General features: G+C 34.1%; 1 protein-coding gene across 5 annotated transcripts in view; it reads left to right on the plus strand.

Moving 5' to 3' along the window:
- Tusc3 (tumor suppressor candidate 3) overlaps nucleotides 1-8,500 on the plus strand; it is a 269,847-nt gene extending 261,347 nt beyond the window's left edge. For 4 of the 5 annotated variants that reach the window (XM_004657096.2, XM_045141663.1, XM_045141661.1 and 1 more), the window contains 2 exons: nucleotides 2,173-2,237; nucleotides 8,030-8,500. In XM_004657096.2, coding sequence (XP_004657153.1) covers nucleotides 2,173-2,191 — 19 coding nt within the window. In that variant the 3' untranslated portion in view covers nucleotides 2,192-2,237; nucleotides 8,030-8,500. The remainder of the gene's footprint in view (nucleotides 1-2,172; nucleotides 2,238-8,029) is intronic. The other variant, XM_004657097.2, reaches the window with a different exon arrangement.
- Nucleotides 8,501-14,258: the final 5,758 nt, after the last annotated feature.

Below are 14,258 nucleotides of genomic sequence, written 5' to 3' on the forward strand. Positions count from 1 at the left end.
GAAGCCTCAATAAGCAAACTGTCCTTGACTCCCCAGTCCGTTTGTGTGACCAGGGCAGATTACCTAACTTTTCTAACTGTAGGTGCTCTTATTTGTAAGTGAAGATAATTTAACATATATCACTCTCCATTTACATGAGAAAATACATGAAAATTACCTAGCTCATTGCCTAGTAGTACATCCTATTAATTACTCAATAAATGTTTGATGCTAATTATTATCACTAATTCTGATATGAATATTTTAAGTTCATATACATTTAATCTGCTTTTCTCTAAATGGGGTTTTTATTTGTATGGCACATTAAGCAGTTTGTTTTAGAGTTGTGAAATTCAGTTGAGTAAAGAACAGAGCTTTGCAGAACCCTTCAGTGAACTTAATTGAGCTTCTGAGTCCTTGAAACTATGGGTGAAATACCAGAACATCTATGCATTTTATCTAATTACCATCTGAGATATAATCAGAAGAAATTTTAGTGTGATAGTAGAACTGAATTCATTTTATATAATGAATAAAAATTGACTTTAATCCATGCTGTATTTTCTCAGACAGCATAGTGCTAATGGGGATATGATAGTCTCCATATTAGTAATTACCTTCTTGGTTTTTCCACTGGCATGACTAGATCTTTCCTAAAGACTTTAGTAAGAACATGTTTGGCACATGAAGTGGCTGCTTTAGTAGGATGGTGACATGAAACATTTTGATTCTCTCATGTTGACCCCAGCTATCTGCAAGGCAGGATAGTACAACAAGAAAATGACAGTAATTAGGAGAAGTTCTGAGTTTGAGTCTGGGGTTTACTTTTGTGTATAAGTCAACAAGAGATCTAGTTCTGTACTCACACAAATGTGAATTTGACATGTCTAAGATCCTCTGCTGCTTACTTAGAATTATCTACTAAACTTCTAAGTATCATATTTACTCAGCCCCAATGTAGTATTTTATGGGGTTGAAGATAGGGTCAGTAGTTAAGGGTACCTAATTATTTCTATGTCCTTTGCCAGTATCTTGAACTGTATCTCTAGATGGGATATGATGTGATAATACCAACCTTGGAATTTTATGGGGATAAATTTGTAGTCACTGGAGTATAGTGGATTCTCAATAAAAATTCTTTTACTTCCCTTCACCTTTACCAACCATTGTACCACTTACTAAGTAGTGGTTACTGCATTACCTTATTTTAAAAAAATTAAGCTTTCATGTGCTGTTGTCTCTTGTGCTTTTTATGTTCCTTCTATTAGACAGACTATAAGGAATTTGAGGAAGGGTCCTTGACAAATATACCATGTTTGTCTACAAAGTACTCTGAATACAGTAGGTGTTCATCATATATTTGTTGATTTAACCTGTTTTCTTGAAAACATTCTTTACTTTGGGATAATGCAAAGGAACCATTAGAACAGGTTGCAGAGTACTGGTCTGCTATGTTGCTGAATTCCAGAGCTGGAATCCATGCTGAATGACACTCCTGGTGCTGTTCTTTTGTCCCACATAACTAAATTATGTGTGAAAATAGGTATGCCATATACTTAAGTTCTAAACGTAGCTGTTGCAAACTCAAACAAACAGCAGAATGTTTGTTAATTAAGCATATGCTGGACCCAAAGTATGTGTGTCTCATAAAGATAACTGGGGTTCATGATGTCTTTGAATATTCAGAGTGATGATGAATAGCAATAAAAGATGGCATGGCATTCAGTGGGGTAAGTACAGAATAGAATAGCACCTAAAAATAATCCTTACATACTTAGAAATCATAGTTAGTGAATAAGCACAAGGGGAAAACTATCCCTAGTATGTTTGCAAACATCACATGTTTTTGCACATTTTAGATACACATTTTTCATCTGTTTGGAAAAATAATACTATCAAGCTATGAAAATAGAAAAATATCAAAACAGTGGGATAAGTGCACAATATAAGCCGCTAGTAAAAATTTAGCTGGAGTTGCCTTTCTTGTGCTATGTTACAGCTTTAACAAATGGTGCAAAGGCCCAAAAAGAGATTTAGAGAAAAGTGGAGGTGCACTAAAGACACAATTGTGTCTCTGTCTTATCAAGATAAGAATTCAGTGATAATTCTTATAAGAATATCATGCATGTGGAAATTGAATCTTAAGGATTATTTCTTCCATATTGTTGTATTTCACTGTGGTGTATTGGAAAGTGATCTGGACTTTGAGTGAGAAGATGTGATTTGGACCATGGCACTTAAAAACTCTATAACCTCAGGCAAGTCTTTTCATCTTCTCTGAGCCTCACTTTTCCTTATCTTTCAAGTAAAGACCATATTTATCTCATAAGTTATATATATATAATAATATAATATATATATATATATATATATATATATATATATATATATATAATATTGTTTTACAAGTATAAGAATACCATGATATAAAGTTATTTTGCAGTTTGATGCTATTCTTAGCTGCTATGGAGACAAGTTCTCAGTATAAATTCCTACCAGTAATAACAATTTCAAAAACAGTATGTTGTTTAAATAATAGTTATATATGAATATATCCTATCTAAAATGAAATCTAATTTAATTGTAATTTTGCTTCTTTTGTTGTCACTTTAGAGAAGAAATGCAAAGCTAAACCAATTAACAGAAATATAGTTAATTTGTCCTTGGGAAAAACATAGTCCAATCCTTTTTCCCACTAACAGTATAAACCTTGGCATCCAAGATTAATACTTAAACAAAATTCAAGTCTTCCAGAGAGTGAATGTATCAAAACCTTTTTAAATCCAAAGTCATTGTAGGAATTGAGTTTCTGCCTTTTTTTTTACAGAACATTCTAACTTATCAGACCTAGAGGCCCAGGTTAGGTAGGTATCAGAAGCTCAACAGGAGTATTTTCACTGTAAGGCTCTTCCCCTGGCAGGAATTCTCCATTTATTAGCATCTCATAGGGAAGAAGTGGGGAGTAAAAGCCTGAATGAATTATTTGCTCTTCATCTGTTCCTACACCTTGTGCTGGCTTCATTGTTCCCGTTTCACCAGACCAGTATCTGTCTTTCTGACTGTCCCTAGTTCTTAATAGCCATGTCATCAAGCTTCTTATTAAGCTGCCTCTCTGCAGGCTGTGTAGAATACTGGCCTAGGCAGAAGTTCTACTTCATAGCTATTACCCAGTGTCATTGCAGAAAGAGAAATCTCTTCCCCAAAGGCTCTTTTTCATTTCTTGAGACTTTCAAAAGGCCATTGACTTCAGAATTGAAGACTTTTTTGGGTTCAGAGATCATTTAGGAAGAAAGGACCCCCCCCCCAAGATTTTAGGCTGAGAACATCTGGCTAAAGACTCTACGGGACTTGTCCCTAGCAATTCCACTTAACATTGTGAATATAAAGGTTAAAAACAAAGTCATTAGGAATGTGAAATCAGTAATCAATTAAATGTACTAATTATAAGCCTACTGAAAGCAGTGGAAATCCAGACATTGTGGCAGACATCTGTAATCAAGCACTTTGGAAGTGGAGACAGGATGATCAAGAGTTTGAAGCCAGTCTAGGCTATGTGAGACCCTTTCTGGAAAGAAAAAAAGAGAAGAAAAAGAAAAAAAGGGGGGGCTGGAATTTGTCCAGTGGCTCCCATCAGTGTTTAATGATGTGAGACCTTTCTTTCCTTCTTTGCTTTTTTGGTTACCAAGTTGAAATCTAAACAGCTTCTCCTCCATCATGTGTCACTCACATATGCACTAGATGTTCCTGAATCCTGTCTTGGTTTCAGAACAGGAAGTGTGATACAGTGGAAGATTTCAGTATTTACATCCTTGTATAGCATTGTGGATAAGTAAAACTCAAGACAAATAGTCAGTACCATTCACTGCTCTGTCAGACCTTGCAAAGAAAGAGAAAAACAAATACAGTCCATATAACTTGCATCTCCAGTGACCAAATTGAGAGGTTTTGTTTGTTTGTTTTTGTTTTTGTTTTTGGTTTGTTTAATTGATTGGTTTTGTTTTGTTTTTCCCATAACCTTTCTAGCATTTTAAATGACTGGCCCTTTCAAACTTTATACCCTAGATTTTGTAAATTAGCACTTACATACCTGCTTGTTTTATTGTAGGATTATCTCAATACCAAATATACATATCAAATCCTTGTATTTCTGTTGAGCTCCAGAACTAGAGATGACTATTGCATTTATAGCTCACCTTCTACATGGCCAAATCACTAGGGTCTGTTTCCAAAGTGCATTTCTTCTTTTTCCCCTTGCTCCCATGACAGTATTGTGCTATAAACTCATGTGCTAGAAACCTTGAGTCATCTAATATGTATACCCTATCCACATCCTGTATCGTTATTTGACTTGTTTGCCATCCTTTATCTGGCCCCTCAGCTGCCATCTTAATTTATCATTAATTTATGTTACAACTGTATAATTATAATTATACTATGTCTTTTTCATACTTTCCCCTATCTTAAAATGGTTATTATTTTTTATAATCCATTACTTGCACTAGCTTAATTGCCAACATTGCCATTTTAGGATATGCACCAATTGTCTTGCTTCCTCATCAAATCCACCAATACCTGACAGGAACATGTGCCATTTAGACAGATAGGCAAAATGAAGAACGTGAGATCTAGTCATACTCCCTGCCTGGTTATCACATGTCAGCACTTTGGCTTGTACATACCTTGAGCCTAGGGAAGAAGTACAACATAAATCTTTTAGAAGCCACCTGTCATTAACAATTCCTCCAGAATACGTATGCTTTTCCTGGATAGACAAAACGTCTTTTATAAATCACTGCAAAATTCCATTGATTGTTTAAAAAGTAGCCATCAGCATCCCTTGTGGTTGGGAACAGGAGTCAAACCCTGCTGCCTGTGTGGTGCACCTCAAAACTAAGAATAGACATTGCAGTCTTAAATTATTATAGCCAAAAATATTTTATGATGTGAAATTTAGGCTTCAGTATCTATGAAAAAAAGATTTACTGAAGAACATCCAGGTCCATTTAGTGCCCATGGACTTTTCACTACAACAGTATAGTTGATTAACTGTATCCAAGACCTTTGTTCCAAAAGGTTTAAATACTGGCCTGTAGGCGTTTTGCAGGTGTGCATGTTCCTGCTTTAGTTGTTTTTAACAGAGCACATGATGACTTTCCATGTTGTGGTGCCTGTCTTCTCCATCTCTGTGGTCCAGGATGCTGTCTTTTTTTCATATCACTACTGGAAATCAGAAGTTTACATGTTTGTTTATTGAAAAAAGTTTCTTCCAGCCGGTTGTGGTGGCGTACGCTTTTAATCCCAGCACTTGGGAGGCAGAGGTAGGAGGATTGCTGTTTGTTCGAGGCCACCCTAAGACTACATTGGGAATTCCAGGTCAGCCTGGGCTAGAGTGAGACCCTACTTCGAAAAATCAAAAAAAAAAAAAAAAATTCTTCCACACTTTGACTCATTGTCTCAAATATGTCACCAATATGCTGAATTTACCTGAGTATTTTTCTCCTATTAAACTGTTTGATAATATAAAAGAAAGTACATTGAATCAGATGACGCTACATAGAAGTAAGATACTAATTTATTGAATGGTACTATCAGTACAAAGCATTAACATTTGTATATATTTTTGGGCATTTTATAGTTATATAATGAAAGTGAAAGCAAAGCATGAAATCTTATATGATTGATTTTCTAAAGAACAACAACTCATACTTCTCTGAGAAACATTTTAATTAGCAAAACATTTTGATTTTTTGATTCAAATCATTCTATTATCTTAAACAATATACTTGTAATGATTTTTTTTTTTATGAAAGGGTACCTTACTATTTTACTTACTAGATTTATCATTCGTGGCTGGACATTTAGTCAAATGATCAAGTAAAGATGGAGTATGTTTTTGGTTTCACAGAGAGAAAAAAACAAATGATTGTTATAACAAAATTTATAAATACTGACTAAACTTGTAGTTTAGAAAATCCATAAGGATCCACAGTCCATTTCTTCATTAAGAAGGTGTCAACAAAATTCTTCAACCTCTAACTACCAAAGAGTGTTTTTACTTATCTAGCTTTAAAATTTTTAAGTATATGATTATAAAACATGAAATAGTTGTTTTTGCTTTTGTAGAAATGCATTTTATCAACAGTAAAGGGTTAACTTAGATGTTCCACATCTTGAAATTTTCAAATCCCTTTCTTTAAAATCCCAACAAACACTCACAAATCCTCCTCAGGTTCAAGGTCCAGTTTCTCTACCTCTAAGCCCAAAGTGTCTTCTGATAAAGGTTTCTCTTTACTAACCTTCATTCTTCAAGTAAGTTTCATCTCAGAGGAAGCTTTTAACTAAGCAAAAAAATGTAACTGTGTATCTGCAAGGGACACATCTCTCCACAGCCATCAATGCCATCAAGAGTTCTGTGGATGGAGTGACCATTATGGCCTGTGCTCTGACAAGACTCACTGTTCTCTTTGTGGAAAAAGCTACTCTGTACTACTGTAGTCACAACCTGCCACCCCCAAAATAAAATTAATATCTCATTGCATCCTAATTTCACCATATGATTTCTTTGAACTTAACAATTCCTGAAAAATGAAGCTATAAAGTACAAACTAATACATAAGTTACTTAATTATAAATTATAAGTACAATAATTAAAGCACTAAATACTGTATATTCACCATTATTTACATACTTAGGTTTTTGTGTAAATATATCTTAATACTTTATAATATATGCATGTTTTAGGTATATTTTTATTATAGTACTAGTATTACCAGAACCATAAAGCATTAATACTTAAAAGAACTTGTGTCATTTGTCATTAATGAGGAAGTAAAGATTAAGAACAACAGAGCCATATATTCCTAGGATATAATTTAAATTCCCAAATATTGCACTTACTAGTTTGAACACTTTTCCTACAACATGTCTTTTAAACTGCAGGACTCACTGATTTCACTAATTGCTTTAATGTTTGTTCTGTTAAAATTGGTTTGTATTTTGCCTTGCAAGCATATTTTATATTTCCAAGACTCCATGTCCCATGTTGTTGACAGAAAGTATAAAAGTCAATTAAGATGGCCGGGCATTGGTGGCACATGCCTTTAATCCCAGCACTTGGGAGGCAGAGGTAGAGGATTGCCAGGAGTTTGAGGCCAGCCTGAGACTAGAGTGAATTCCAGATCAGCCTGGACTAGAGCGAGACCCTGCCTTGAAAAACGAAACAAAACAAAAAGTCAATCAAATAAAAACCTGTTAAAAAGTTATTTAAATGTATTGATCACTTTACAAAGTTAAAACCCTATTCTGTTTAGGAAGCTTGAAGAATAAAATAAAATAGTTTTTTCTCTCGCAAAACTACTGTTTTCTACATAGAAGCATCTATTTGTAGTCATGATTTATCAGACTATTGTTGCAAACTGGATATATATCCCTTCCTTTTGGATGTTCAACATAATTAATTGTAGAACTTTATAACAAAAGAGCAGATATTTAAATGATTACTGTTTTCTATAAGTAGGTACATTGGAAATCTGGTAGGAAAGTAGGAATTTCCCTTAACATATTTAATTTCAGATTTTTGTTTTAAGCCATTTCCTTTATTTCCCCTACATCATCATTCTAATGCTAGTTTAGTGGTTGGTCTATCCAGCAATGTTTATGTGTTTATAGCACAGTTAAAATTGTGACATCTGCCGGGCATGGTGGTGTACACCTTTAATCCCAGCACTCGGGAGGCAGAGGTAGGAGGATTGCCGTGAGTTTGAGGCCACCGTGAGACTCCATAGTGAAATCCAGGTCAGCCTGGGCTAGAGTGAGACCCTACCTCGAAAAACCAAAAAAATAAAAATTGGCACATCTTCTCTCACCTCTGCTACTATTCTCACCATAAATCTGACTCTATTACAGAACCAAGTTTCAAAAACTTGCCTTGATAATAATTAGATGCATATAATTATGAAATTTTGTTAAATATACTTGCACTAATATAGAATTTAAAAAAATTACTGTTTTTCTTAATGTTCAATACATAATGCTTTTCTTTCTCTTACAGCTTTTTAATTAAATGAAGCCAAGTTGGATTTGCATAAAGTGAATGTTTACCATGAAGATAAAGTATTGATCTTATACCATTTTGAATTCTTGAATTCATTTCTTTGGTGATTGTGATAAGCTAGCTTATTCTTGTATACTTTTTTTAAACAGTGGATTTTCCTAGTAAATATAATTTATAGAAATAGGTAACGATATTGAGTAATTCACAGGGAGAACATCAAAGTGTTTTTCAATTATATTTTACTCAGTGTATGCTCCAGGATTGAATTAAATGACAGTGTAACTATGAATTCATGTTTTAGAACTGTCCATTCATTAGTAAAGGAAACTACTGTGTTAGTAAAGGAAATGTGGAATGTATGTTAAAGAATCATTAGTAATGTATTGGGATAAAGCATATGCATGAAATCTGTCATGTGTGGAAAATTATGCTTACTGCTGTTTCTGCTATAAAGGACATGCACTGTTACATAGAGTCTTTGTTCTTCATCTTAACTAGACCATTGTCTATGGGACAGGGAGCTGGAATGCCTACATTTGAATCCCTGAGCTAGGAAAAGGATCTTTCTTTCTGGGAGCTAATCTAAGGCAAACATACACTAAATCCTCCTGTCTCAAAAGGATTCAGGCAATGGAAACTGCATCACAACTGTAAAATAATCCATTGTGAGACATGGTATCCAGTAATCCAGATTTATAAGAAAATACCTAAGCTAGTTGTTTTCCTTTTTGTTTTGTGGAAGTAGCTGCCTATCCAAGCCGTATTTCCTGAATCCACATGAGAGGGTGTTTTCCTTGGATGCATCAAGGAAGTTTTCTTAAAAACCTAATATAAGAGGATGAATATTGTTGCATCCACCCTCAATTTATAAAACATATCCACAGACCCTACTATTCTGGTTCCTTACATCTTAAAAAAATACATTTTATTGATAACTTTAATATATAAACATATTACAAATGGTTCCTATTTCCATCAGATTATACTCTTAAGTTCTCCTCTGGTCCCAGCCTTCATTACACTGAAGGCCCTCTTCAGGGTCTTAGTGGTAGCCACTGTAGGAGGGACAATGTACTGATGAGTCTTTGTGGGGGAGACAATGCCTCAGAATACACCTTTCACCCTATGATTTATAACATCTTTAAAGTTGTACAGGAAATGTGAGTGTTTTTTTTTTTTTTCCTGGCTTACAAAATAATGAAACCCTGAGGCCAAAAATTAAAAATTAAACTGGTAACCAGTCTTTCAAACTTGTGTGTGTTTTATTCTGTACTACAATCCAAAGATCATCTTAGGAAAATGAAATTTATTTACTACTTTTTTATTTTTTTTAAGATTTTTTAAAATTATTTATTTATTTATTTGAGAGCGACAGACACAGAGAGAAAGACAGATAGAGGGAGAGAGAGGGAATGGGCGCGCCAGGGCTTCCAGCCACTGCAAATGAACTCCAGATGCGTGCGCCCCCTTGTGCATCTGGCTAACGTGGGTCCTGGGGACCAAGTCTCGAACCAGGGTCCTTAGGCTTCACAGGCAAGCGCTTAACTGCTAAGCCATCTCTCCAGCCCTACTTTTTTTATTTTTAAGGTTTATTTTCTAATTCTCATTAAGATTAGTATAAGAAGAGCATGGGAACTTGTCCAGTGGAGTTGCAACTATATACTCTAAAATAACCAGATGTGCGTTCACTGAACTTACTTTGTATTTAAGAATTTCAGTGGAGATTGGGGAATATAAGAACCTGCTGGGCATGTTTGTCAAGTTCTGTTCCAAGGTAAAGTATGTGCTTATAGAACAAATAATGTCTTTCAGACCTGATAATATATTCCCTAAAACTTGCATAATTGAGAGCTATATTAACCTTATTATATATTCCCAAATCTATTATTTAAACAACTATCTTTCTAGTTGTATTCATAGATTTTATATTCAGTATTGTAATGACATTTATGTGAAAGCATAAGTCAGAGTAATTGTTTGATGCCTATCCCTGAGTAATACTTCACTTGCAGTTCTTAGTCCATTTATTTTAACAGTCTTGTAAGTACATTCAGAACTTCAGAAACTACAATTCAAATCTGTAGCTGAATTTTACAAGTAATAACATTAAAAGAATTTTTTTTTTTTGCCAGGCATGATGCTGCACACCTTAAATCCCTGCACTTGGGAGACTGAGGTAGGAGGATCACTGTAAATCTGAGGCTAGTCCAAAACTACATAGTGAATTCCAGCTCAGCCTGGGCTAGAGCAAAACTCTACTTCAAAAAAATAAAAAAAAAAAAGGAGGAGAAGAAGGAGAAGAAAAGAAAAAAGAAAATTTCCTTAATTTGGTCCCTTTAAATCTCAAAATTACATTCCAGTTGGCATGTAATTTACTAAATGATATAACAAGCAAATCTTAACCTTTTTGTAAGGCTAAATAATAAGGTATTCATGACTCTCCTCAGGTCATTCTCATCCCTATGACAGAGATACCAATATATCTCAATTTCATAAAAGATTTTCTACCTGCATTTTATATTGTTTTTTCTGAACATCAAAAGTAAATCTAGTGATAAAAACAGTATTTTCAGAATTTCACAGTTTAAGAAAAATATAACTATTCTGTACATAGTTGTTGCATTAGGAAAATGACTGCAAAAGAAAATAGTCAACACAAATCGTCTCTCAAACATACTACAGGAAAAGCTGCAAGGGGTGGCTAAATTGAACATGTGCAAAATCACATACATGGTGTATGTATGTATGTATGTATATCATCATGTACTTTGCTAGATAGTTGGGACTGATTTGTAACCACTTTATTCTTCCTGCAATATTGCTTTTAACCCATATTCATTTTATTTAAAACTTATATTTAAATTCATTATATGTTTAACAATCTCCAGCTAGACAGCATGGAGAAAAAAAAAAATCCTGCTCCAAAATTCCATCTCAAGTAGTTTCATTTTACAATAACATGTGATGATAACTTGATAAATTTTGTTCAGCAAATTTCTTGCACTGTGTATTCACATAAGCAAGCCCAGTAATGTTGTATGCTTACTGCAATTTTCTTCTACACATAAGGTAATATGCCTGGTCAATTAAAATTCATCAGGCATGGTAATTTGAGGGAATTGGATCTTGCTCTAGCCAGAGATCTTGACAAGTATTCCCTTCTTGCTATTATGAAAACCTCTCTATGTGTCCATAAAGGGAGTGTTTATTCTAAATAAGGCATGGTATGTCATTATTTTGAGATCAGTGACATTAAATTAAGCATTGTTTTTAAGAAGAACTGCTAATATAGACAAACACATTGGCTAAAGCATTTGGGATACAATATTTGAATTATTGGAGTAATTTTCTTTAGAGTTCATACAGCTTATTAAATTAAAATAATAAAACAAGGTACTTTTCATACTTCAGCATGAATATATATATATATATATATATATATATATATATATATATATATATATATATATCTGGGATCAGACCATTACTATATCTAATAATATTGCTACAGTGTTCAGAGAAGGGTGAGGCTGATACATAAAGTCCTAAGTATGCATTTCTTAGACCTCATATATCCTGTGTAATTCACCAGGATTTGTTACTTATGAATTTTCCAACATTCTTTTTAGAACCATGTTGAAAACACATAGATATGTTTTCATCATGTACAAAGAGAATCTATTTACACTGTTTCTTAACTGAATACCTTGCGTTGAGAGTTAGGAAAATTGTGTCATTTTCACTCAAGCTCAAATGTTTAATATTTATTTCCATTAGAAATTATGCACATAGGGAAAACAACAGTAAGAAACTCCAGACACACTCCTCTGTAGAAACACTAGTAAAACTGACAAAAAAAAAAAAAAAAAAAACTGTCAGTGTCAACTTCTGGCAATTTGGAAAGCAGGGATTTCTACCATCTAAGCACATATTAGGATAAAAGCAACTTGAACCCATTAGGAGTGATAATAAAATTATATCCTATTCTTGTTCTCACCTTTCTTAAAGCCATAATTTTAAAGATGCATCCTGCATCTGTAATATGGGTTCTGATGTGCCAGCTATGGTCGCAAGCATCTATAATCCCTGCCTTTCTACAACTACTTAGTAGGCAGAGACAGGAGAATCCAGGAAGCTCTAGGGCCATTAGCCTGGTGTATCTAACAGTGAAGCTGACCTTTGATCTTCCACACCACCAGCACTTATGTACACAACCACATATGCACATGCACATCATAATCAAGATAGTAAATAATACTCTAAACATCATCAAATATGCAATAATAAGAAAATTCACTAGAGAGAGATTCAAGAACAAAAACATGAATCTATGAAGTTAGGTTGGTTTTATTGTACCAGTATGAGGAAGTAAAGAAAAAAGTAAACATGACCAGGAGATTCATCAGACACCATGAAGCATATGTTTGTATGTAAAAATTCAATAAGAAAATATTTGGAAAAATTATACTTGGAAAAATTCCTAAATTTGAATAATAACTTGCATATTGAAGATGTGCAATACACTTCTGTTGGTATAAATTCAAACATATCCATATTGAGACACATTTTAATACTATAGACTTCTGAAAGATACAAAATTACTGTATAAGAGGTCTTCAGTTTAATAGTGAGCATCTCACTAATGACCACTGTGGCAGGAAGGTGTTTTAAAGTGCAGAGAGTAAGTGGAACATAAAGGCATGCATCTGTAATCCCAGCACTTAGGAAGTGGAGGCAAGAGAATCAGAAGATCAAGGTCATCCTTGTCTACATAGTGAGTTTAAAATCAACTTGGGCTATATGAGACCCAGTCTCAGGAAAATAAGAGACCCTTTAATAAATTGTTAAGATAAGTTTTCTACCTAACAAAGTTATCTTTAAAACATAAGATAAATAATGCTTTTCCAAATTAAAGGAGTTTGTTGCCCATAGATCTACCTGATGAAACATCTTATTGAGGTCCTGTGAGCTAAAATCTGAGTACAGTGACAAGAACTAAAAGCCCTGCAGAGGAGTATGAAATACTTGCAAGGGGTTAGTTGCATGGATTACATGAAAGGCTTAAAATTTGGTAACTTTTTCTCCTGAGTTATTTTTATTATTAAAAATCTATGTTACAAGTGTACATACACAATGTACAAATGTAATTGCATAAAGGGGAATACATATTGCATATAAATCGATTTTCTATGCTTATAAGAAACTAAGCTGTTATTAATGATAAGTATTGTAAATGTAATGCATATCTGTCATATTATAGTTCACAGAGTAACCATTAGCAAATTTTGAAATACCAAACAACAGGAAATGAGAAGAGGTATTTATATAGAAAACTAAAGCATCTAAACTTAAAAGAAAGTATTTGTGATAAAATAATATGCAATTGCTGGGACAAGCAAGGGACTGGGACTAGAACTGCAGAAAGAACACAATGAAAGATTGAATGTGGTGTGCTGTCCTGATGGGGTCAGCACAGATGGTGAAGATAGCATTATAGGTACAGAAGTCTGAAACTGGTTCTCAATACCCCACTACTCCACTGGAAAAAGAGATCAGGATCATGGACAGTGTATGTTTAATGTGGTGCTGAAATAATCTCAACACTTCCTACCCCAGCCATAGCAGGGAATAGCTATGGACTGTAGAAGTTTGTACAGAACTTGTTATTTAACCTTTTAAGGGACACAAGAGAAATGCACAAGTTTAATTCAGGGACTGCTATCAAACCATTGTATTATTGCAGTCAGCCTCCCCACAGAAAAATCCAAGCAGATGCAACCAACCAGGAGACTCATAAACACAAAGAGTAGGAAAGTAGGAGAACTAAAATCTAAGGATACATACATTTCAAAATATGCAAAAACACAACAAAGGAACACACACACACAATGAGACAGCAGTCCACTGAAACACTTCTTCCACAGGCTCACAGCTTCTGAATACCAGAAAGCAAAGTTAAGGAGATAAATACCAGAGAACAATTTCACAGTCTTACTATAGAAAAGGATCAGTGACCATATAGAGAAATCAAATCATCAGATGAATTACACAAAGAAATCAGAATAGACCTAGATGAGAACAGAATCAGTTTAGATAAGAAAGTTTTCAATGTGGATGAAATCATGGTCAGTTTTGAGGAATTTAAAATCATGGAGGAAGAAATCAGCAAATTTAAGAAATGAAAAAGTCAAAAAATCATAGCAGAAAACATCAGCAGACAGGGAAT

Source organism: Jaculus jaculus, chromosome 1, assembly GCF_020740685.1.
Source record: "Jaculus jaculus isolate mJacJac1 chromosome 1, mJacJac1.mat.Y.cur, whole genome shotgun sequence".
Taxonomy (NCBI): Eukaryota; Metazoa; Chordata; class Mammalia; order Rodentia; family Dipodidae; genus Jaculus; species Jaculus jaculus.